The 23,644-nt window shown below is 44.4% G+C and overlaps 1 protein-coding gene across 12 annotated transcripts in view; it reads left to right on the top strand.

The window, feature by feature from the left end:
- Positions 1–23,644, top strand: part of LOC119965324 (rap guanine nucleotide exchange factor 6-like) — a 498,093-nt gene that overhangs the window by 118,855 nt on the left and 355,594 nt on the right. For all 12 annotated transcript variants that reach the window (XM_038795925.1, XM_038795924.1, XM_038795922.1 and 9 more), the window contains exons 2-4: positions 4,833–4,903; positions 15,019–15,075; positions 16,065–16,148. In XM_038795925.1, coding sequence (XP_038651853.1) covers positions 4,833–4,903; positions 15,019–15,075; positions 16,065–16,148 — 212 coding nt within the window. The remainder of the gene's footprint in view (positions 1–4,832; positions 4,904–15,018; positions 15,076–16,064; positions 16,149–23,644) is intronic.

Genomic DNA, 23,644 nt, shown 5'->3' with positions numbered 1-23,644 from the left:
TTAGGTATGATTTGCACCTTTTTCCAGCAAGTGAAATGGGGAAGTTACCAAATGGAAGTAAATATTGAACAACATTCGACTGAAAATTCTTCATAAAATTATTTTAACTGATTTTAGGTTATGACTTGTTTCCATGAATTTTTGTTCACTCACAAATGATCCATAAATCTCAGAGCAGCTGTGACCAAAAAGAAAATACCTGTGCTCAGTAAGTGACTGCCGCCCACTCATTGGATCTAGTGATATTTATTGTGCCAGGCAGGTCCTCTCCACCTGTAGTTTCCTCAATGCATAATCAGTCTTGCAGTGCTTTTGAGTTTTGCCTGGCCGTGAACAAGTGGCATAGTTTGAGTCCTGTGAAGAAGGGAAGCAGGGAGTTAGTAGTCCATTTGTCTAATACTGTATGAATAGAGCACGACCATGAATACGCCACAAAAGTGTGTGTTCAGCATTTTGTTCCTGCACGGGACTTGATTTTGCTTTCACAAATGTGTTCCTTAATGAATGGAACATTGTTTGGATACAGCTGTCAAAAGTATTTAGCAGTTACTAATCTATTTTCTATCACTTGGTGTCTTGTGGATGTTAAGTGGGGTTGCCAAGTCTTCTGTTTGTCACAATACAAATTTAGAAACCAAAAGGTGCTAAATGGGGCTGATGTTTGTGAGGATGGCTGAGTGTTAAATACTAACAGGTGGACTGAGCCTATTAGAACCATACAATTCCTACAGTGCAGAATGAGGCCATTCAGCCAATTGAGTCTGCACTGATCCTCTGAAAGGGCATCCTACTTAGGCCCATTGCCCCGCCCTATTCCCATAACCCCACTTAACCTGCACATCTTTGGACTGCGGGATGAAAACGGAGCACCGGAGGAAACCCCCATGAGACACTGGGAGAAAGTGCAAACTCCACATTGGTTCAATTCCAGTCTTAGGTTGCTGTCTAAGTCCCTGGTGCTGTGAGGCTGCAGTGCTAACCACTGTGCCACCATGCTAAATGGCGCCCCAATCTGAAGTTCACCTTGTGCAAGATCTCCCTTCACACCCTTCCCTCTAGCCCTAGGTCCAGCTCTTCTTCCCACTTCCCCTAAACCTCTTCTAGCGATAATTTTCCAACCTCCAGCAAACACTCAATATATATTATCAGAGATCTTCCCTTGCCCATCTCATACTGATAGGTCAGTGTGGGTTTCAGCACCTGGGAGAACGAAGACATCTCTTTACGAATAAAGTTCCTCATCTGCAAATACATAAATGCACTCGCCCTTGGGCGTTGAGTTCTCCTCCATCTCCTCTCGTGTAAACCTGCCTTCCACAAACAAATCCCTGAACCTCTAAACCCCATTTCTGCTCCAGATCTTGGACATTGCGTTAAACCCTGATGGTGCAAACCTATGATTATCACAAATTGACGACAGTAAATACATGTCCCCGGCCCAAAAAGATGCCTAAGCTGGCTAAGATGCCACTACCACCGGGCTTGCAAGAGTCTGGGCAGGGAGAACATGAGAGGGGCCGTAACCCATGTCCTTAGACACAACCCTAAGAGGCGACCTCCATCTATCCCCGTACCGCACCGGCTCCTCAAACCATCTTCGCGCTTTCCCAATATTCGTCGCCCAGTTATAGTGCATCAGGTTTGGTAGCGTCAATCCACCCGATTGTCGCCATCTCTGCAGGAAGGCTCTTCTAATCCTGCGAGTCTTTCCCGGCCAGACGAAGGCAGAGATTAATTTATGAGCCTTATCGAGGGAAGAAGATCTGGAACATGAATAGAAACCTCAGTAAAATGTTCATTTTGATTGTATGTACTCTACCTGCCAAGGATAGTGGGAGGGTATCCCACCTCTTCAGGTCCCTCTTCATGTCCTCCACCAGACTGGCCAAGTTCAGCTTACGTAACAGTGTCCAATCAGGAGTCCCTTTGAATACCTAAATACCTAAACTTCTTTGGCCCAGTTTACAAAGCAGCTTCTCCAGATCTGTCCTCTTCCCCCGGGAATTTACTGGGAAGACTTCACTCTTGCTCATATTCAATCTGCACCCTGAAAAGGACCCAATTTTTTTCCAACAGTTCCATAATTTCTCCCATACCTGTGAGAGGATCAGAAACATACAACAACAGATTGTCTGCTTGAAGGGCAGCATGGTAGCATGGTGGTTAGCATAAATGCTTCACAGCTCCAGGGTCCCAGGTTCGATTCCCGGCTGGGTCACTGTCTGTGTGGAGTCTGCACGTCCTCCCCGTGTGTGCGTGGGTTTCCTCCGGGTGCTCCGGTTTCCTCCCACAGTCCAAAGATGTGCGGGTTAGGTGGATTGGCTATGCTAAAATTGTCCTTAGTGTCCTAAAAAATAAGGTTAATGGGGGGGGGGGTTGTTGGGTTACTGGTATAGGGTGGATACGTTGACTTGGGTAGGGTGATCATTGCTCGGCACAACATCGAGGGCCGAAAGGCCTGTTCTGTGCTGTACTGTTCTTAAAAAAAAAAAGGAGCACCCTATGTTCTTCAACCCCCTCTTAATACTTTTCCATTCCCCTGACGATCTAAATCCAATGGCCAACGATTCAATTGCTTGCACGAGCAATAGTGGAGACAGTGGGAATCCCTGTCTCATGCCCCTGTGTAGTTGGAAATATCAGTTCACAGAATTGGTCCCAACATTAGAAATGGGAGTATTATGTAGCAGTTTCATTCAGGAAATAAAATCACACTGAGACCTTGAGGAGATTGCTCCACTTCACCCGGTCATAGGACATCTCTGTATCCATGGAGATGGCTTACTGGCGCCTGCTCCACTGAGGGTGACATGACTCCATTCCAAAACCTCCTGACTAGATGATAACTGACGGTCCTTGATAAACCCTATCTGGTCCTCAGAGATAATTTCTGGCAAGCACCCCTCCAGATGTTTTGCCAGCATCTTAGTATTTGCACATCAGTATTTAATAGCAAAATAGGCCTACAAGACCTACATTCAAGGGGATCTTTGTCCTTTTTCGGGGTTAGAGAAATTGAGGTCTGCGTCAGCACCCCCTTCAGCAGAGTCATTGAACATTCCCAGTAAGTACCCGGCAACAAGGCCACGCGCTGTTGTAAAATTCTGCCGGAAAACCATCTGGCACCGGTGCTTTCCCCGATTGCATGAAACCAATACAGACCATAACTTCCTCCAGCCCCTCCCTCTTCACCCTTTCTACCACTGGGATATCCAGTCCATCCAAAAATTGCTGCATCTCCGAGGCGTCCTCCCGCTGTTCAGACTTGTACAGCCCTCAACAAAAACCTCAAAAGCTCTATTAATCTTGTCCAGGGCAGTAACCAGCTCTCCCCACTTATCTTTATTCTGGGCAATTTCCGGTGTGGCTACCTGCCATCTCAGTTGGTGAGCCAATAATTGACTGGTTTTATCCCCGTACTCATAAAATGCCTCTCGCGAACGGTGAAGCTGGTTCACTGAATTCCCCATCGATTCAAGCTCGAACATCATTTGTAGCCTCTTTCTGCCAACAAGGGGCTGTAGGGGCCGTGGAGCACTGCCGACCCACCTCCCAAGATTAACTCTACCAACCTCCTGCCTTTCATCCCTGCCATCCTTATCCTTGTGGGCTTTGCATGATATTATTTCTCCTCTGATCACCGCCTTCAACGCTTCCCAACATGTGGAAGGCGAGACCTCTCATTTTGGTTGGAATCTACGTAATTCCCTATGGACGAAGCCATCCTTTCACAAAACCCCATATCTGCCAGGAGTGATGTGTCCAACCTCCATGGGGGGGGGGGGGGAGAGACGCTGTGCTCCGCCTGTCAGAACATGGTCCGATATGACAACCACCGAATGCCTAGCTCCCACCACCCCCCGGGGGTAACACCTTTCCCACCTTGAAGAAATCTATTCTGGGGTAGATCTGGTGCACATGAGAGAAGATGGAAAACTCCCTTTCCCCTGGATGACTGAATCTCCATGGATTCCCCCTCCCGCCACCTGTTCCATGAACACAGCCAACTCCCTTGTCATCCCAGAAGTAACCAGAGACCTGGGACTTGATCTGTCCCCAGAAGTAACCAGAGACCTGGGACTTGATCTGTCCCCAGAAGATGAGCAAGAAAGTTAAATTGAACAGGATGGCCTTCCATTATATCTGTGTAAAACTGATGTGTGATCACGATAGAAAAATAATGCCCATATGTAAGTTTTGCTGGCAGCTGCCATGGCAGGTTCATATTGCATCACTTTATCCATCCCCTTCGTTTTGCACCCATCCAGGAATATCTGCCGGGGACAAATAAATACACTCTGCATAGATGCTGATGACATCCAGCTTTTGCTCGTCAAACCTGAATAATACAGGTGCATTCTTAATTCCCTTGCCCTTCAGAAGTATTGTTGGTAATTTGTTTGGTTCTGTATCAAAAAAGCTCAGATGGAAATAATACACCAGGCATATAAATTTTCTCTATTTCTGATCCTCCTTCCCTTGCATGTCTTCACTTAGCACTTAAATCACACAAAATAGTGAATTTGAAGCTGAGTTGTAATCAAGCTTGCTTATGGACACATTTGATGTATGGGCGATATTGGACCACTCATTGCTGCTGTTGGCATACTGTTGCAGATCCATTCTATTTTAATATTAAATACATTTATTAAACTGGACAGAATATAACCAGAGCTTCTGGTATATTAGTCGCAGTATGGCATAGTAAGTATTTTGTAAGTTCTATTTTGTACTTCCAATATGTATGTCTTGCACTGAATTCCTCGAATGCTTTGAAATAGTTATTATTTAATTTGTACTTGAACTGAAAATGCTTTTTCTTTCTTGAATAGGATTTAGAAATTATATACTCGCACCTTCATGGCATGGATGTACTGTCTAATTTGAGGGAACACCAACTCCGGTAAGTGTGGTACAAGGGTCTGACAGATAACGGGTTAATGTGGAACTGAGTACAGTGCTGACCACTCAGTGATGTAAGAGAACACACTACCCACAAATCTGGGTCAATCTAGTATTGGACAGAGCAGTGTGCACAAGCCTTTGCAGTGTATACGTACACAGTTGTAGTTGATAAATAAGTACAGTTAACTTATGTAAGACGACGAAGACTTCCTTAAGACTTACTGAATGGTTTCCAACACCCTACAACATGATAGCAGCTCTTGGGGAAACCCAGAAGCTGGAAATTTTAAAGAAGCAGCATTCCGACCTGATTGATTACACCTGAAGTGAAGACACCTGAGAAATGCTCCATAGCAGAATTGGAAGCAGAAGGTGGAAGAAAAAAAATTCACTGCAGTTGAAGACTCCCGTGATCCAGTTTAAATTCCCAGGAATTGCAGAGTCAAAGTACCCAGCAAGGGTGAGCTAAAAAATTACATTCGTGACTAGACGAGTTTAAAATTTTTTTCAGTCATGGCCAGTCAGACTACCAAGTCGATATCCAAGCTTGTTCTGAAAAGGGGAGGGGTGGGAATAATTAATTCTGAATAATCAACAACTAAAGAATCAGTTTTAAAGACCAGGATTCATCATTTTTGCAACCCTCTAGTGCCAAAAATGAGAAGTCCATAGTCAATCCAAGCAGCTATTGTTTAAAAATCTTTCAAGGTCAGGTGTGAATGCTGTTGTAGCAAGAGCCTACCAACACCGGCAAGTGCGGTCCGTTTGTCTTCAAACGAATGGCAGCTCTATCTTGAATTTTGGCAACTTCTTTTTTTAAAATGTTTTAATTGGATTTTCACATTATGTATTTGGCAATTCACTTTATATTAAATATTTCAAGCTTGAACGTTGATTTAAAGGTGTTGTACAGTTGGCTGTTGGCTACAAACAGGTCCTGGAACATGTGGTGAATGGCTTCCAGGTCTTGTGTAACCCCTCTTTCACCCCGTGGATGGTGAATTTGATTTTGTTCATTTGGTGAAATTCCGACAGCTCGGACAGCCAGTCTGCTGCTTTAGGTGGTGCTGCTGCTAGCCTGCTGAGCTGGATTCTTTGGCGGGCAATTAGGGAGGCAAAGGAAAGAGTATCGACCTCCCTCCCCATGAAGAGTTCTGGCTGGTCTGATACCACAAAGACTGCCACTTTCGGGGCTTGGCTCCACCCTTGCCCCCACAATCTTGATGTGGAGATGCCGGCGTTGGACTGGGGTGAGCACAGTAAGAAGTCTTACAACACCAGGTTAAAGTCCAACAGGTTTGTTTCAAACACGAGCTTTCGGAGCACGGCTCCTTCTTCAGGTGAATGGAAAGGCTTGTTCCAGAAATGTTTATATAGACACAGTCAGAGATGCCCCGGAATGCGAGCACCTGCAGGCAATCAAATCATCAAAGATGCAGAGAGAGAGGTAACTCCAGGTTAAAGAGGTGTGAATTGTCCCAAGCCAGTTCAGTCGGTAGGCCTCTGCAAGTCCAGGCTTGTTGGTGGGGGCCGAATGTAATGCGACATGAATCCCAGATCCCGGTTGAGTCCGCATTCATGCGTGCGGAACTTAGCTATAAGTTTTTGCTCAGCAATTTTGCGTTGTCGCGTCAGGACACAGCAGACCAGCTGCGGAACACCGCCAAACAGATGAGACAGCAATACTATGCCACCTACATGCACACCAAGAACAGGAAGCTTGAGAAACTTGGCATCACCACCAGCAGCAATCAAGCTTCTCCCGGTACAACAGTCGAAAACAATACAGGGAAATCCATTGTCAACTTGTCAGACTACACCCTTCAACCAGACGAAATCGAAGTCCTCAGCAGAGGGCTCAATTTCTGCACCACCACCAAAATGGACCCCATCAGTCTCGCGGCAGATACGGAGGAATTCATCAGGCGAATGAGGCTCCGGGAATTCTTCCACAGACCCCAAGAGGCCGACAGCGAACCCAGGGACACGACCAATGAACCGGAACAGCAGACCGCGAGATCTGCAGTGCAGCAACCGAAAAGGAAAGAGTCAAATTGGACCCCTCCGGAAGGCCGCTGCCCTAGACTCGACATGTATGCTCAAGCCGTCAGAAGTCGTGTCAATGCCAGATTCATCACTCGCAATCACAAGGCAGCCTCAAACGTCACCCAAGCACAACGCAACGCCATCCGCACTCTCAAGACCAACCGCAACATCGTCATCAAACCAGCAGACAAAGGAGGGGCCACCGTCATACTGAACAGAACAGACTACTGCAAAGAAGTATACCGACAACTCGACAACCAGGAACACTACAGGCAGTTACCCGCAGATCCAACCAAGGAACACATCCGCCAACTCAGCAGACTGATCAAGACCTTAGATCCAGACCTTCAGAACACCCTACGTGCTCTCATCCCACGTAATCCCCGCATTGGAGATCTCTACTGCCTCCCGAAAATACACAAGGCCAACACACCAGGCCGTCCTATCGTTTCAGGCAATGGGACCCTGTGTGAGAACCTCTCTGGCCACATCGAGGGCATCTTGAAACCCATCGTACAAGGTACACCCAGCTTCTGTCGCGACACGACGGACTTCCTACAGAAACTCAGCACCCATGGACCAGTTGAACCAGGAACATTCCTCGTCACAATGGATGTCTCGGCACTCTACACCAGCATCCCCCATGACGACGGCATTGCTGCAACAGCCTCAGTCCTCAACACCGACAACTGCCAATCTCCAGACGCAATTCTGCAACTCATCCGTTTCATTCTAGACCACAACGTCTTCACCTTCGACAACAAATTCTTCATCCAGACGCACGGAACAGCCATGGGGACCAAATTTGCACCTCAATATGCCAACATCTTCATGCACAAGTTTGAACAGGACTTCCTCACCACACAGGACTTTCAACCGATGCTATACACCAGATACATCAATGACATTTTTTTCCTTTGGACCCACGGCGAGACATCACTGAAACGACTACACGATGACATCAATAAGTTCCATCCCACCATCAAACTCACCATGGACTATTCTCCAAATTCAGTTCCATTCTTGGACACACTCGTCTCCATCAAGGACGGTCACCTCAGCACCTCGCTTTACCGCAAGCCCACAGATAATCTCACGATGCTCCACTTCTCCAGCTTTCACCCGAAACACATTAAAGAAGCCATCCCCTATGGACAAGCCCTCCGTATACACAGGATCTGCTCAGACAAGGAGGAGCGCAACAGACACCTACAGATGCTGAAAGATGCCCTCGTACGAACGGGATATGGCGCTCGACTCATTGATCGACAGTTCCACCGCGCCACAGCAAAAAACCGCACCGACCTCCTCAGAAGACAAACATGGGACACCACTGACAGAGTACCCTTCGTCGTCCAGTACTTTCCTGGGGCGGAGAAACTACGACATCTTCTTCGCAGCCTCCAACACATCATCAGCGAGGATGGACATCTTGCCAAGGTCATCCCCACACCCCCACTACTGGCCTTCAAACAACCGCGCAACCTCAAACAAACCATTGTTTGCAGCAAATTACCCAGCCTTCAGAACAGCAACCACAACACCACAAAACCCTGCCAGGGTAATCTCTGCAAGACATGCCAGATCATCGACATGGACACCACCATTACACGTGGAAACACCACCCACCAGGTACGCGGTGCATACTCGTGCGACTCGACCAATGTAGTCTACCTCATACGCTGCAGGAAAGGATGTCCCGAAGCGTGGTACATTGGCGAGACCATGCAGACACTGCGACAACGAATAAACGGGCATCGTGCGACTATCAACAGGCAGGACTGTTCCCTTCCAGTTGGGGAACACTTCAGCAGTCAAGGACATTCAGCCTCTGATCTCCGGGTCAGCATTCTACAAGGAGGCCTTCAGGAGACGCGACAACGCAAAATTGCTGAGCAAAAACTTATAGCTAAGTTCCGCACGCATGAATGCGGACTCAACCGGGATCTGGGATTCATGTCGCATTACATTCGGCCCCCACCAACAAGCCTGGACTTGCAGAGGCCTACCGACTGAACTGGCTTGGGACAATTCACACCTCTTTAACCTGGAGTTACCTCTCTCTCTGCATCTTTGATGATTTGATTGCCTGCAGGTGCTCGCATTCCGGGGCATCTCTGACTGTGTCTATATAAACATTTCTGGAACAAGCCTTTCCATTCACCTGAAGAAGGAGCCGTGCTCCGAAAGCTCGTGTTTGAAACAAACCTGTTGGACTTTAACCTGGTGTTGTAAGACTTCTTACTGTGCCCACAATCTTGGGCATTGCTTCAAAGAAGGCTGTCCAAAACTCGGCAAGTCTGGGGGATGCACAGAGCATGTGGGTGCGGTTGGCCGGGCCTCCATGGCACCATTCACATTTGTCCTCCACCTCCGAGAAGATCCTGCTCATTCGGGTTCATTAGGTTTACTCTGTGCGCCACTTTCAGCTGCATTAGGCTGAGCTGTACACATGTGGAGGTGGAGTTTTTCCCCTTTGTTTGGTGACCATCCAAGATGGCTGCAGTCACCGTACTCCCCATGACCGTGCCCCTGGGCTGCGGGGTATCCCTTTGTCTAGGGGCCACCCACCATGGCCACCGACCGTGTGTTCACCATGTAGTGCACTCTGGGTTTCCCTTTGTTTGGGGCCCCTCCAAAGTGGCTGTTTAAGGTGCCATTTGTTCCATGTTACCACGTGTGGCCTGTTGTAGACAGCCGAGAGTTCTCTTCCCCCCCATGTTCCTTTGTTTCCCTTATGATCCTACCCCCGTCCTCCACCCCACCACCACAACTATCCTATTGTTGTCTCCTCTCCCTTATCCCCCCCAGTTGCCAGGCACTCTCTCCTCTGCGGGAGATGTGCCGCTGCCCCCCCTCACTTGTACATCCTGGTGCTAGCTTCCCAGTTAGTGTGGTGGCTCCCTCCTGGGATTGGTTTTAAACCAACCTTTCGTCCTCTGTGGTTTCCCCCTCCTTTCATCCTCCTCACCTTTTCCTGCACTCTGCTGCCCTCGCCCCTTCCTTCCTATGTTTTGGCTTCCAGATTCACCCCCTCCTTTCATCCTCACCTTTTCCTGCACTCTGCTGCCCTCGCCCCTTCCTTCCTATGTTTTGGCTCCCAGATTCAGAGTGAGACAGTACAGACCCGCTCAAAGTGGCTCTCAGATCATTTAGACCACAAGAGATAGGAGCAGAATTAGGCCACTTGATCCATCGAGTTTGCTCTGCCATTCAATCCGGCTATATTTTTCTCATTCCCCATATTTTTCTCATTTCCCCCATTCTCCTGCCTTCTCCCGATAACCCCTGATCCCTTTATTAATCAAGAACCTATCTCTGTCTTAAAGACACTCAGTTATTTGCCTCCACAGCTTTCTGTGGCAAAGAGTTCCACAGAGTCTAGCTGAAGAAATTCCTCCTCATCTCTGTTTTAAAGGATCGTCCCTTTAGTCTGAGATGGTGTCCTCTCGTTCTAGTTTTTCCTACAAGTGGAAACATCCTCTCCACATCCACTCTATCCAGGCCTCGCAGTATCCTGTAAGTTTCAATAAGATCCCCCCCCATATCCTTCTAAACTCCAACGGGTACAGACCCAGAGTCCTCAACCATTCCTCATACGACAAGCTCTTCATTCCAGGGATCATTCTTGTGAGCCTCCTCTGGACTCTTTCCAAGGCCAGCACATCCTTCCTTAGATACAGGGCCCAAAACGTTTCTCAATATTCCAAATGAGGCCTGACCAAAGCCTTGTATAGCCTCAGAAGTACATCCCTGGTGTGTAGCCCTCTTGACATGAATGCTGAAATTGCATTTGCCTTCCTAACTGCTGACCGAACCTGCACGTTAACCTGAAGGGAATCGTGAACAAGTACTCCCCAAGTCCCTTTGTGCTTCTGATTTCCTAAGCATCTCCTCATTTAGAAAATAGTATATGCCTCCAATTCTCCTTCCAAAGTGCATATCCTCACACTTTTCCACATTGTATTCCATCTGCCACTTCATTGCCCCACTCTCCTAGCCTGTCCAAGTCCTTCTGAAGTCTGCCTGCTTCCTGAATACTACCTGTCCGTCTACAGATCTTTGTATAATCTGCAAACGTAGCAACAGTGTCTTCAGTACCTTCTTCCAGATCATTAATGTACATTGTGAAAAGTTGTGGTCCCAGCACGGACCCCTGAGGCACACCACTAGTCACCGGCTGCCATCCTGAAAAAGACCACTTTTTATCCCCACTCTCTGCCTTCTGCAAGTCAGTCAATCCTCTATCCATGCCAGGATTTTACCCTGAACACCATGGGCTCTTAACTTATTTAACAGTCTCCTATGAGGCACCTTGTCAAAGGTCTTCTGGAAATCTCAATAAATCACGTCCACTGGTTCTCCTTGTCTAACTTCCTTGTTACTTCCTCAAAGATCTCTCTCAGATTTGTCAGACATGACCTCCCCTTGACGACCGCGATTTCATCTTAAATAATAGACTCTAAAATCTTACCAATGACTGAAGTCGGGCTAACCGGCCTATAATTTCCTGTCTTCTGCCTCCCTCCCTTCTTAAACAGTGGTGCTACATTAGCCACTTTCTAGTCCTCTTGGACCCTCCCTGCCTCCGGTGATTTCTGAAAGATCGCCACCAATGCCTCCACAATCTCCTCCACTATCTCTTTTAGAACCCTGGGGTGTAGTCCATCCGGTCCAGGTGATTTATCCACCTTCAGACATTTCAGTTTCTCCAGAACCTCCTTCTTAGTGATGGCCACTGCACTCACCTTTGCCCCCTTATTTTCCTGGAGCTCTGGCATCTCACTGGTGTCTTCCACCTTGAGGACTGATAAAAAAGTAACTAATCAGTTCCTCTGACATTTCTTTGTTTCCAATTATTACTTCTCCAGCCACATTTTCAAGTGGTCCAATGTCTGTTTTTGCCTCTCTCTTACCTTTGGGTGATCTTTCCCTCGCTGTCTTTGTTGCTGTTCTCCCAGCCCGTACACCCCACGTCCGCAGGGGTTGTGAAAAAGTGTTCCCTCCCCTGTAACGTGACCCAAGGTTTGGCCGGGTACAGCACCGAAATTTCGCTTTGTTGTTGTACAGCGCCACCTACTGTTGAATTCCCCCCAGCGCTTGGCCAAGTTTGCCCCAATGTCCTAATAAATCCTGAACCAGCATCCTTCCCAGTTCCAGGTCTTTGTTTGTCTGGCGCAGCGTAGGATTCTTTCCCGGTACTGGTGCATTTGGCCATTATCGCCTTCGGCTGCTCTCCGTCCTTGGGTTTCAGCAGGCGTGACCAGTGGGCTCTGTCTATTTCTGGCGGGCTGGGGAAGCAGTCCCTTCCCACTAGGTTTCCCAGCATCTGGGCCACATAGTCCGTGGGGTCCCTGCCTTCGGTTCTCTCTGGCCCACTATCCTTAAGTTCCGGGCGCTGTGACTGGTTCTCCTCATCCTCTTATTTTCTCCTTTAGACATCCCTGTGTCGCCACTGACTTGCTGTTTCCGTCTCTACGGCACCGATCTGGCACTCTGGTCCGTTGAGGCTTTTCCCAATTCCTTGATGGTGTTCCCCTGGGCCTCCAGTTGTCTCTCTGCCTTGTCTATGGCCACCTGCAATGGTGGCCTGGGCTTCCGTGACTGCCACCCTGACTGCCACTTTAATGTCGGTTTTGATTTCCTCCTGGAGCTCTCTTAGCTTTCTAGTGAGGAACTTCCTGCATGCACCCTGTCCGGTGAGGGGAAGCCCCGTATGCGGTTTGCTGGCTCCCCATGTTCTGGTGTGGCTGGCACATCATCGCCTCTTGTGTCCGCCGACTCGACCACTTGTTTCTCCTGGCTTCTGCCGCTTTTCATTTCTTTGTGGCCTCTGGAGCTATTGTTGCTCGGCGTTGTCTCTAGTGCTGTTGTTAGGTAGGGTGTTTTGAGTAAAGGACCTAATTTTGGTTTCTTAGGAGGAGAGCCATCTTTTGTGCATCCGCTCAGCACATCCCCCGTCACCCAGAGTCCTGAATTTTGGCAACTTCTTAAAGCTGAACCGACACGTAACGTTTTTTAACCCTGGATCAAAAATTCAACTTGGGCCAAACCTGAGGGGAAATTGGGTGTCCTGGTGAAGAGAAGTACTACCAGCTTACATCGGCTCTACGTGGAAGATTGAAAAAGTCCTTTATATATGGGTTTGATGAACTTGCTGATGAAGGACTCCTAATACAGTGTTTTGCAGAGTCCTCAACCAGCGTAAATGTACATGGTTCTTGCAGTGAATGAATACATACAGTTAACCTACTTAAGACTACAAAGACTTCATTAAGACCTCCCGAACAGTATAAAAAACTCTAAAATAGTCAGCATGACCATGAACATGATGTAATGAAATAAAATAACACACTTTTGTGAACCTATTAACATTTTGCCTTGTATGTCTTAAGTCACTGTATTAGTTTTATGTTAATCCCGTTCACTTGGTATGACTATGGAGGCCAGATCACATCAGAGGTGACGGATATGTTCCAAGAATTAAGGACTGAAGGAGATAGCACTGTTAGGGAGGGATAAAGCTCTGCAAAAAAAGATATCAATATCAATGCAATGTGTGATAGGCAGCTGGTGAAGAGTAGGGACAATAAGAGAGCAAGTCTTGGCAGTAGTTGAGTATTTTGGGCAGAAGATAGTTTTAAAAACATATCATGGAGGCAAGGAAAATGTTGAGGTGATTTGAGTCTTAAGGTGACGGAGTCGAGGATAAGAGATACAGCGAGGAAAGAGTGTAAGTAGGCATTGTTGTAGAGGTGATGATTGATAATATCTGGGAATTTGGTGAATAGGGAAGGGCTTGTTGGCAGTTCTAAAAAGATCAGACCGTATTGGTTAGTTGATAGTGTGGGCTCTATAACAGACTGACTGGTGATTGAAGTCTGGATCTGATCAGGTTTTTATTTATTTATAAATGTGTTATCAAAATGTCAAATCCAGGAGGTTTAGTTTTTGTGCTCATCAAATTTACTCTTTTAAAAAAAAAATCATTGTATTTATCGATTTAATATACTGGTGTCCGCCCTAATTAGATTGTTTTGCTGTTCTCCAATCCCACTATGTATTGAGAAAATGAGACATCTGCTCATAGCATTCAGTAACAGCTGCTCAGAGGCACTGAATAACCTGTTTTGTAAAACGTTTTTCTTTCTTCAGTCCTGCTCCGTTAAAATCTCATCAACTACAAGCATAAAACCATGGTTTGCCTCTCTCAAACATGCATTGTGGGTTATCGATCGTTCTCATGTTTTCCTACGTTTAAAGTTTCATTGTTAACTAAAGAAGATTTAGAGAAGCGGGGATTCATTTTGCAGAAATTGCTTGTGATGTTTTCAGTAGAACTTCAATTGAGAAACCCTGCCATGTAACAGCCCAAGGTTTTTTAATCTCAAAAATCAGGGGCTGGTTTAGCACAGTGGGCTAAATAGCTGGCTTGCAAGCAGAACAATACCAGCAGCGCGGGTACAATTCCCATACCGGCCTCCCCGAACTGGCGTCGGAATTTGGCGACTAGGGGCTTTTCACAGTAACTTCATTGAAGCCTACTTGTGACAATAAGCAATTATTAAATCCCAATTTGAGGGATTCCAGCCATGCTAATCAAGCATATTTTTGGGGGGAATGAGTTTGGGGAATCCAAAAGTAGACTTGATTATTGTGCTAGGAATCTATCTTCATGCCGTTTTGAGGCAAGAAGCAAGGAATCTACCTACGTGCCTTTTTGAGACAAGAAGCAATGTAATGAAATTCTTAATAAATGGCATTACTGCTGCTAAGCAACCGTATGCTATTTTCTTCTCTTTGAAAAAAATTCCAGTTCTTAGATATTCGCCATTTACCTCTGTTTGCTAATTTTGAAGTGTAGAAATGAGCTTCAATAAAGAAAATTAAAATAAAATACTATTAAGAAACCTTTAGTGTTATATTTTTGACCTTGTGAAATCATTTACCAAGTCAAAACTAACGACAATTTTTGGTGACTGTGAAGTTTGAAAAATGATTAAATAGTTGCAATCCTTTCATCAGTTCTATTCTAAAAGCTTTGCCATATGAATACTTCTCTTTCAGGTTGATGTGCACGACGGTACGTTACGAAAAGCACGATGCCAATGAAGTCTTGTTCTAGTAAGTACTCATAATTCGATGTTGAAAAATCAAAATGTTACGCAAAACTTTGAAACTGCAGCAAGGTTCCTTGCTGATATTCCAACAGGATTTTCACAGTGGTAGTTTGGCAAAGACATGTTGAGGTTTGCTGGCATGTTGCAATGTTTTTGCTTGACCTTGAAGTGACCTTCAATAGTTTGGTTTCAACTAAATAAGCAACACTGACTTACTTGATAGTCACTGATATGAGACCACAACTTGTTAAAGGGGAGAATGCTTTCTTATGTAAGGTGCTCAGCTGCATGCAGGGAGGGGAGTGATTTGTAAAAAAAAAACTTACGTTGAAGAAATCTTTGTTATTTGATCTGAAAGCAGGAATAGATATAAAATTGATAGGAAGTGCAAGTCTGTCAGTGCGTTGCTCTCAGTGAGGAATTGCAGAATCCCATGATATTAAAGTTGTCAGTAATGTAACAACCCAGCATCAGCTGAATCCTGCCTTAGATGTATCCAGTCCTGTTTTGGATTGTTTGCAGGACTGCAGGGGTTCTGCTTTGCATCACTGGACTGAATAGGTGATTACCACCCAAATGGTTCCATTTAGTTTAATGCAAATCTTCAGATTTTAAGGTCTGATATGGTGAGTTTTAAGCATGATTAAAGGAGAAAAACTGAGTTTTAGCCTAGCAATTGAGAGAAGGTTTGAAATTTATTTTCCTTCGAGCTATCTGGGGACCGAGTTCTGCTTTAGAAATATAACTTCAGAGACTATTTTTTAAATAAAATAAATTGTCATAATGATGCAAACTTTGCTGACTGCATATTATATTTGCCCAAAGGATTCACCTGTTTGAGTTCCAAATCGATAGGTTATCCTTTCAGGAATAAACAGTGTAATTTTGTTTTTAAGTAATTTCATTGTCATTTCATCTTGCGCAGCTGAATTTTGCTGTTAGTGTATTGCATAACAATGAGTACGTTTTGATTTTTCTCTCTTTTTGTTTTAGTCCTGATAGTGTTGCAACTTGCTGGTATATCCTACTTTCAGGATCTGTATTTATCAAAGAGTCAATGTTTCTGCCACGTTGCAGGTAATTCACTATTTTTCATATATAGATAATAAGTGCTGTGTTAAGACCTTATGGGGATTGACTGATATGGGGAACAAGTCCATACCCAGGATTTTGGAAGTCCCATTGAAATCCTCCAAAAAGGAACAAAAGAGGGACTGACCATATGTATGTGTCATTAGATTGCATTGCCTACAGCTTTCCATTCCACATTCCTGCAATGCTGTTCTACTCTCCTTGAGTTAAGTCCGACTACCAGTGCCATTTTAAAATGTCCTTTTCCTTCATCTATTCTGTTGAGCTCTCTGATTTTTAATCAGTAGTCAAACCGATGACTGAAGTTGTGTTTCCATGCTGGCAGAATGGAGCACATTCCTAACTGTTGTCCTCCTTGGGTGTTATGATATTTAAATGAAGAAATAGGCGATTCAGTGCCTCAAGCCGGTTCTACCATTCAACTCGATAAATTACTGATCTAGGTCAGTTACCCAGTGTTGATGCACATCTCCTTACACTCTCACCTTAAAAATAAAATCTGTTCTCCATCTTGAAAATTTAACATCTCCTGGGAGTCACCGTTTACTCAGGACTTTATTGGAACAAGTACATAAATACAAGAGCAGACCAGGGGCTGAGAATTCTAGGACAAGTAATTAATTTCCTGACACGCTAAAATATGTGTGCTATCTACAAGGCACAAATAAGGAGTTAATGGAATACTCTACACTTACCTGAATGAGTGGAAATCTAACAACATTTATGAAAGTTATGCTCATGAAAAAGCAACCCACTTGATTAGTAGTACCCTGTCTACCATCATGAATATTCATCTGTCCACAACCTGTACACTGTGGCTGCATAGTGTATCATCTCCAAGATGCACTGTAGTAACTTGCCAAGGTTTTTAAGCAGTATATCCCAAACCAGCAGCCTCCTATCAACTGGAAAACCAGTATTAGCCAGTGCTTGGAACAGCACCACCTGCAAGTCCCCTGCAAGTTGCACACCTTCCTGACTTAACTTGAAAATGTATCATTGTTCCTTCATTGACATTGTCAAATTCCTGGAACAGAAACTTGTGGAGCTTTATTAGACAGTTGACACATTCTCCTTTTATGTGGTCAACGGATTGTTTAATTTTTCAACTGAAGCCTATGCTATAATTTATAACATCAGTACAGATAGTTTACAATAGTGCAAGTGAAAATAATTTATTTCTTAGCATTGAGAAAAAACAGGGGCTACTGACTGCTGGTGAGTGCAAAATGAAACAAAAAGAAGGAACCATTAAAAAAAACTACAGAGATCAACATGAGAAAAATGTTTTATAAGTGGCTCATGCAATTTCCCTGTGCAATTCAATGGTATCAAAGTCCAGAATTGTGTAGCTATACTGTAGTCGTACGGTGGCACTGCAGTTAGACTTGTGTAATCTTGGAACTTGTCGTTCCATTCAGTTCAAGGTTCAGATAACATTGATGGACTACTTTGCTGTTACAGTCTGAGGTCACTTAAACCATATCTTTCAGACAAATAGACAGTATAGCTTGCCAGCAGCAAACACCCAAAGCAGTACTGAGCGATGCATTTTACAGAGCTCTGTACGTGCTCTCTTCAGTATACTTTTAAGGAAAGTTCCTGTATTACTGTTCACAAATGGGACTGCAAAAACACCACATACTTTTAGCGTTTCTATTATTTAGCATGATGCTCAAAAGCAATTTGTCTTGGGGTATTTCCTTATGCCGAAATGAAGGAGTTACAGTGAGAAATAATTTCACTGAGGCCCCTTGATTTAAAAGTATATCCTGAATCGCATTTGTGCAATATGTTGTGCAGGGTCACAAGATTGGGTTGCAGATATTTTTTATTATTGAGGGAAAAGATGTTTTTGCCCATCTTCATAAACACTACCACTACAGTATGCGATGGAGTGAATTAAAGGGTGGAAACCTCTATTAATTGTTCCTATTTGGTATTGCACTCAGATTAGGAAATCATGGGCCCTGAAGTCTTTGATTATTCCATCCATTAAAATTAAACAAATGCACAGAAAATTACAGGACACGTGGAATCAACCCCGAAATGTGGGAGTCTAAGCAGAGGGAAGTGATTTGTTTATTTTTTAAAAAAGGGAAATGAGATTGAAAGTCACATCAAAAGTATCAAAATGGGGGAGGGTAATAGGAAGTAATGAGAGAACCATTGGTCTATCCTTGGTCAGCAAAGGATTAAGAAACGTAAATGGAATCTTATGGATGATAAAGGTTATGATTCTGTTGTTGGAACAGAGAAGGCATCTGAATTTTATCTTCATTCTTGAATAATGTTTACAGCATTTCTCACCCTGCAATAAGGTTTTAATGATTTCCTTTTTATTATATACAAGAACTGAGATGAATAAAGAACATTGTCACTTACATGTTGCAACAAAGTTTACAGCATCATATTTGGATAATAATTACTGTGATCAATTTTCGCCATAAGTGTGAGGTGTTGCATTTTGGAAAGTCAAATCAAGGTAGGACTTTCACAGTGAATGATAGGATCTTGGGGAGTATTGTGGAACAGAGGAACCTTGGAGTTCAGGTGCACAAATCTCTAAAGATGGAGTCACAGGTAGATGGGGCAGTGAAGAAGGCTTTTGGCATCCTGGCCTTCATCAGTCAGGGCATTGAGTATAGAAGTTGGGAAGTTATGTTGCAGTTGTACAGTACGTTAGTGAGGCCGCACCTGGAGTATTGTGTTCAGTTTTGGTCGCCTTACTACAGGAAAGATGTTAGTAAATTGGAGAGAGGGCAAAATAAATTTACAAGGATGTTGCCAGGACTCAAGGGACTGAGTTATAGGGAGAGACTGGACAGACTAGGACTTTTTGCTTTGGAGCGTAAGAGGGGTGATCTTGTTGAGATGTAGAAGATCATGAGAGGCGTGAATAGGGTCAATGCACTCGGTCTTTTTCACAGGGTTGGGGAATCAAGAACTAGAGAGCATAGGTTTAAGTTAAGAGGGGAAAAAATTAATGAGAACCTGAGGAGCAACGTTTTTTACAGAGGGTGGTAGGTACGCTGGATGATCTGCCGGAGGAAATCGTCGAGGCTGAAAAATTGGCAACTTTTAAAAAGGCATTTGGACAGATACATGGATAGGAAATGTTTAGGGGGAATATGTGCCAAATGCAGGCAAATGGGGTTAGCTTAGATGGGCTTTTTGGATGGCATGGACCAGTTTGGGCTGAAGGGCCTGTCTCCGTGCTGTAGATTCTATGATTCTAGGACGATACTAACAAAGAACTACATTTACTATTTTCTCCTGAAATAACATATTTTGGGATACAAGTCCATTTTTTAATTTTTTAAAAACCATTTTTTAATGACAATTCCTTGAACCTAGATGACAAGTATTGACAAGCTATTCAACTGTTATGTCATTATTCATTCATGTGTGCTTTGCCTAAAGTCAGGCTCTTGGCTGCATGATCACCTGGGAGAGATGATAAAACAAATTAAAAACGGCAATTATTTAGGGGCAGAAAAATGTCTGGAAAATTCCTTTCCAATCCCTTTAGGCAATTGAATGTTGTTTGAGCGTCTACATTGACCCTGACTTTTTTGCATGTATTGACCTTCCCAGCTAGTAACAGCCCAGCTTTTTCTCTCAGCTGTACAATGAATCAACATTCACAGTCACAAACCAGTTCAACAGATCCTGGTACTTTGTGCGGTGAAGAAGAAGAACTGTTAAACATGCAACCTAGTTTTGACCTTGAGTAGATTCTAAGCATGGTAGGCCTGATCCTTAAATTATCCATTTGAAATAAGTCGTCCATGTGAACAGAATCTAGTCCTTTCATCATTTTATAAATTCAGTCGATATGCTCCGAGGCTAAACTTCTTTAAAAAGTATTCAGACACAACTCTAAATCAGGGTAGGTTTCAAGATGGTTTAAACCAGATTAAATGATGTCCCTTCTCTGCACGTTTCCAAAGTCGCAGGATCCCCCACATTGTGAAGGGACCAAAACTGGGCAGTGTATTTTAAAGAAGCTTAAACCTAAGTCTGGTACGAGGGGAAAATGCTTTGTTTTGTAGTGAATTGTCTTGTAAATATAATCCCATAATTTGTTTCTTTTAGCTGCAGCTTTACAACATTGATCAGGATCCTTTTAAAAAGTGATGCACTAAAATACCAAAATTGTTTCCTTTCACCATTGTATTTAATTCTGTTTCCTCCAAGTTGCTTGCATATCTAGCATTAGATCTATCATCCTGTGTATCAGGACATCTTTTTGTACATTAAACATAATTTGCCAAACATGGCACATTCACAGATTTTAAAGATCTGGGCCGGGATTAACCAATCCCGCTGCCAAGTTCTGACGCCGGTGTCAAAAGCGGCGCAAGCCGCTCCTGCGTCAATGGGCCTCCAGACCCAGATATTTACCCCTTCCAAGGGGGCTAATATTGCACCGAAGTGGGGTCCGCTGCTCCAGCCGGCGTGAGTTTGAGCATGCACGCCAAGGCCGGCGTGAGTTTGCGCATGCGTGCCACGGCCAGCGTGAGTTTGTGCATGTGAGTGGGTTCCTGTCTCCGTGCTGGCCACCGGGCAACATGGCGGAGCCCTACAGGGGCCTGGCGCGGAGGAACATAGGCCCCCCACAGAAATAACCCGCCCACCGATCGGTAGGCCCCGATCGTGGGCCACGGCACCGTGGAGAGGCCCCCCCCCAAACCAGGACGGCCCCTGCAGCCAGAACTCTGAGGTCCTGCCAGGTAGGACCATACGTAACCTACGCCAGCGGGCACTTGGCCTGTCGAGGTGCGGAGAATCGTCCGGCAGGGGATTGGAGAATACCGGCCCTGCTTGCAGTAGTTTAGCATCCTCTACAGTTTGCATAATGTGTAGACTGGGGGATAATTCCCATAACACTTATATCTGCAGATAACATGGTGCAAAATCAAACCTCTGATTCCTGTAAAACAACTGAGGTAAATAGTCTCCAAGTAAACACAAATCCATTAATGCCAGCTTTCTGTTAATGGACATTTGACCAATTCATAACCTTAAGAAATAGCTTGGCTGTAATTCTGCAAAATGATATAGTAAAGTAACTGCTTGTCAGATGTTTTGAACCTTATCAACTGTTGCTTGGCAGCATTGTAATCATGGCTAGGGTCACTGGCTGAATTTGTTACTTTCTCTTGTCTTCTATCCATCTCTCGGCTTGGAATGCTGAGGCCAATTGTATTATCTCACCATCATTCCTATTTAGGAACATAGGAACGGGAGTGGGTCATTTACTCCTTCGAGCCAGTTCCGTCGCCATTTGATGAGATTATGTGATTTAACACAAATTACCATCCTTCAATACCTTTAGTTAACAAATATCTACCAATCTCAGAATAAAATGTAATGGTTAATCCAGCATTGTTGTGGTTTGCATGTAGAAGTGATTCCTAATTTCTCCCGAACGTACAGAATTTTGGAAGTTGACAACTGTTGCATGCACTATTTCCATGGCTAACTCCTTTAGTACCCTAAGATGTAGATTATCAGGTCCTGGGGATTTCTTGGCTTTCAGTCCCACAAATCCTTAAAATCCCTACAGTGCAGAAGAAGGTAATTCGGTCCATCGAGTCTGCACTGACTTTCCAAAAGGACGTTCTACCTACGCTCACTCCCCCGCCCTAACCCCATAATCCCGCCCATTGATCATGATCAATCCATCTAATCTGCACATGTCTCCAACACTATTTTTCTAGCAATACCAATTTTCTTTTATCTCGCCTTGTCACTGGACCCTTGATTCTTTAGCATTTCAGGGATATTGGTTGTGTCTTCCTCTGCAATAGGAAGTCCAAACAAGGAGCACTTTTAATTCAATTTTCTTCTGTTGAACTTCACCTTTTTTGTCTCAATTTCAAATGTTTTTCTCAACCTACCCTGTGCCATCATATGTAAAGCATTATCCAGCCGAAGGAAGAGACAGAAACCTGCTTTTCTCAAATACCAAGGCTGATTTAGCTCAGTGGACTAGACAGCTGATTTGTGATGCAGAACAAGGCCAGCAGCGTGGGTTCAATTCCCCTACCAGCTTACCCGAACAGGCGCCAGAATGTGGCTACTAGGAGCTTTTCACAGCAAATTCATATTTGTGACAATAAAAGATTATTATCTTAGCTTTTATTGGTAGAGGAATTGAGTTTCGGAGCCATGAGGTCATGTTGCAGTTGTACAAAACTCTGGTGCGGCCGCATTTGGAGTATTGCGTGCAGTTCTGGTCGCCACATTATAGGAAGGATGTGGAAGCATTGGAAAGGTGCAGAGGAGATTTACCAGGATGTTGCCTGGTATGGAGGGAAGATCTTATGAGGAAAGGCTGAGGGACTTGAGGCTGTTTTCGTTAGAGAGAAGAAGGTTAAGAGGTGACTTAATTAAGGCATACAAGATGATCAGAGGATTAGATAGGGTAGACAGTGAGAGCCTTTTCCCCCAGATGGTGATGTCTAGCAGGAGGGGACATAGCTTTAAATTAACGGGAGATAGATAAAGGACAGATGTCAGAGGTAGGTTCTTTACTCCGAGAGTAGTAAGGGCGTGGAATGCCCTGCCTGCAACAGTAGTGGACTCGCCAACACTAAATGCATTCAAATGGTCATTGGATAGACATATGGACGATAAGGGAATAGTGTAGATGGGCTTTAGAGGGGTTTCACAGGTCGGTGCAACATCGAGGGCCGAAGGGCCTGTACTGCGCTGTAATGTTCTATGGCCAACTAACGGGAAGTTCTGAAGAGCTGCTCAGGTTTTCAATATTCTGTCGTTTTGGGGAAGCAGTCACCATTCAGCCCACTTCTGATTTCAGCCAGTGGCTTTGTCAAAATCAGGAAATCAATTACATGATCAACTGTCAGTGTGAACAAGTGTCCAACAATACATCTTGAAAGAAATGATACTTCCTCTAAACAATCCAGAATATTTTAGAAGGTTTGATCTCATTACTGTGAAGACAGTTTCACAGAAAACAATTCCGGTTCACAGTGATACTGTAAATTCCCAGTGTAGCTTCAAAATAATGTAGTTGAGGTTTCCATAGAAAAGTTATTTTTCCTAGTGTATTACTTATTTTTAAAATCCATTTGGTAAATTCTTGATATGCTGTGGTAACTGCAGACCAGAAAAAGCCCCACCAACTCATTCACTGCTCTGTTGGCCAAAGGTATGCACTTCATGAAAGTGCCATGAACAGGTACAGCAAATAATCAGAACAGTGAGTTGACTATTGATATTTATATCTCGGTAATTAGAATGCGAGGGCCTAGATGTCATACTTCAGCTGCACAAAGTGCTGGTTAGACCACACCTGGACTGCGATACACGAAGAAGGATATTGTAATGTGGAGGGAGTGCAATGCAGATTTACTACAATGATAGTTGTACTCAAAAAAGCCAAGAAGAGAGATTACATAAATTAAGGTTATACTTTCTGGAATTTAGATGGTTAAGGAGTGACTTGA

The sequence above is a fragment of the Scyliorhinus canicula genome, chromosome 4 (assembly GCF_902713615.1).
Source record: "Scyliorhinus canicula chromosome 4, sScyCan1.1, whole genome shotgun sequence".
In the NCBI taxonomy this organism is placed as follows: Eukaryota; Metazoa; Chordata; class Chondrichthyes; order Carcharhiniformes; family Scyliorhinidae; genus Scyliorhinus; species Scyliorhinus canicula.
Note: the sequence above shows the minus strand (reverse complement) of the source record. Positions and strands in the feature narration are given on the sequence as shown.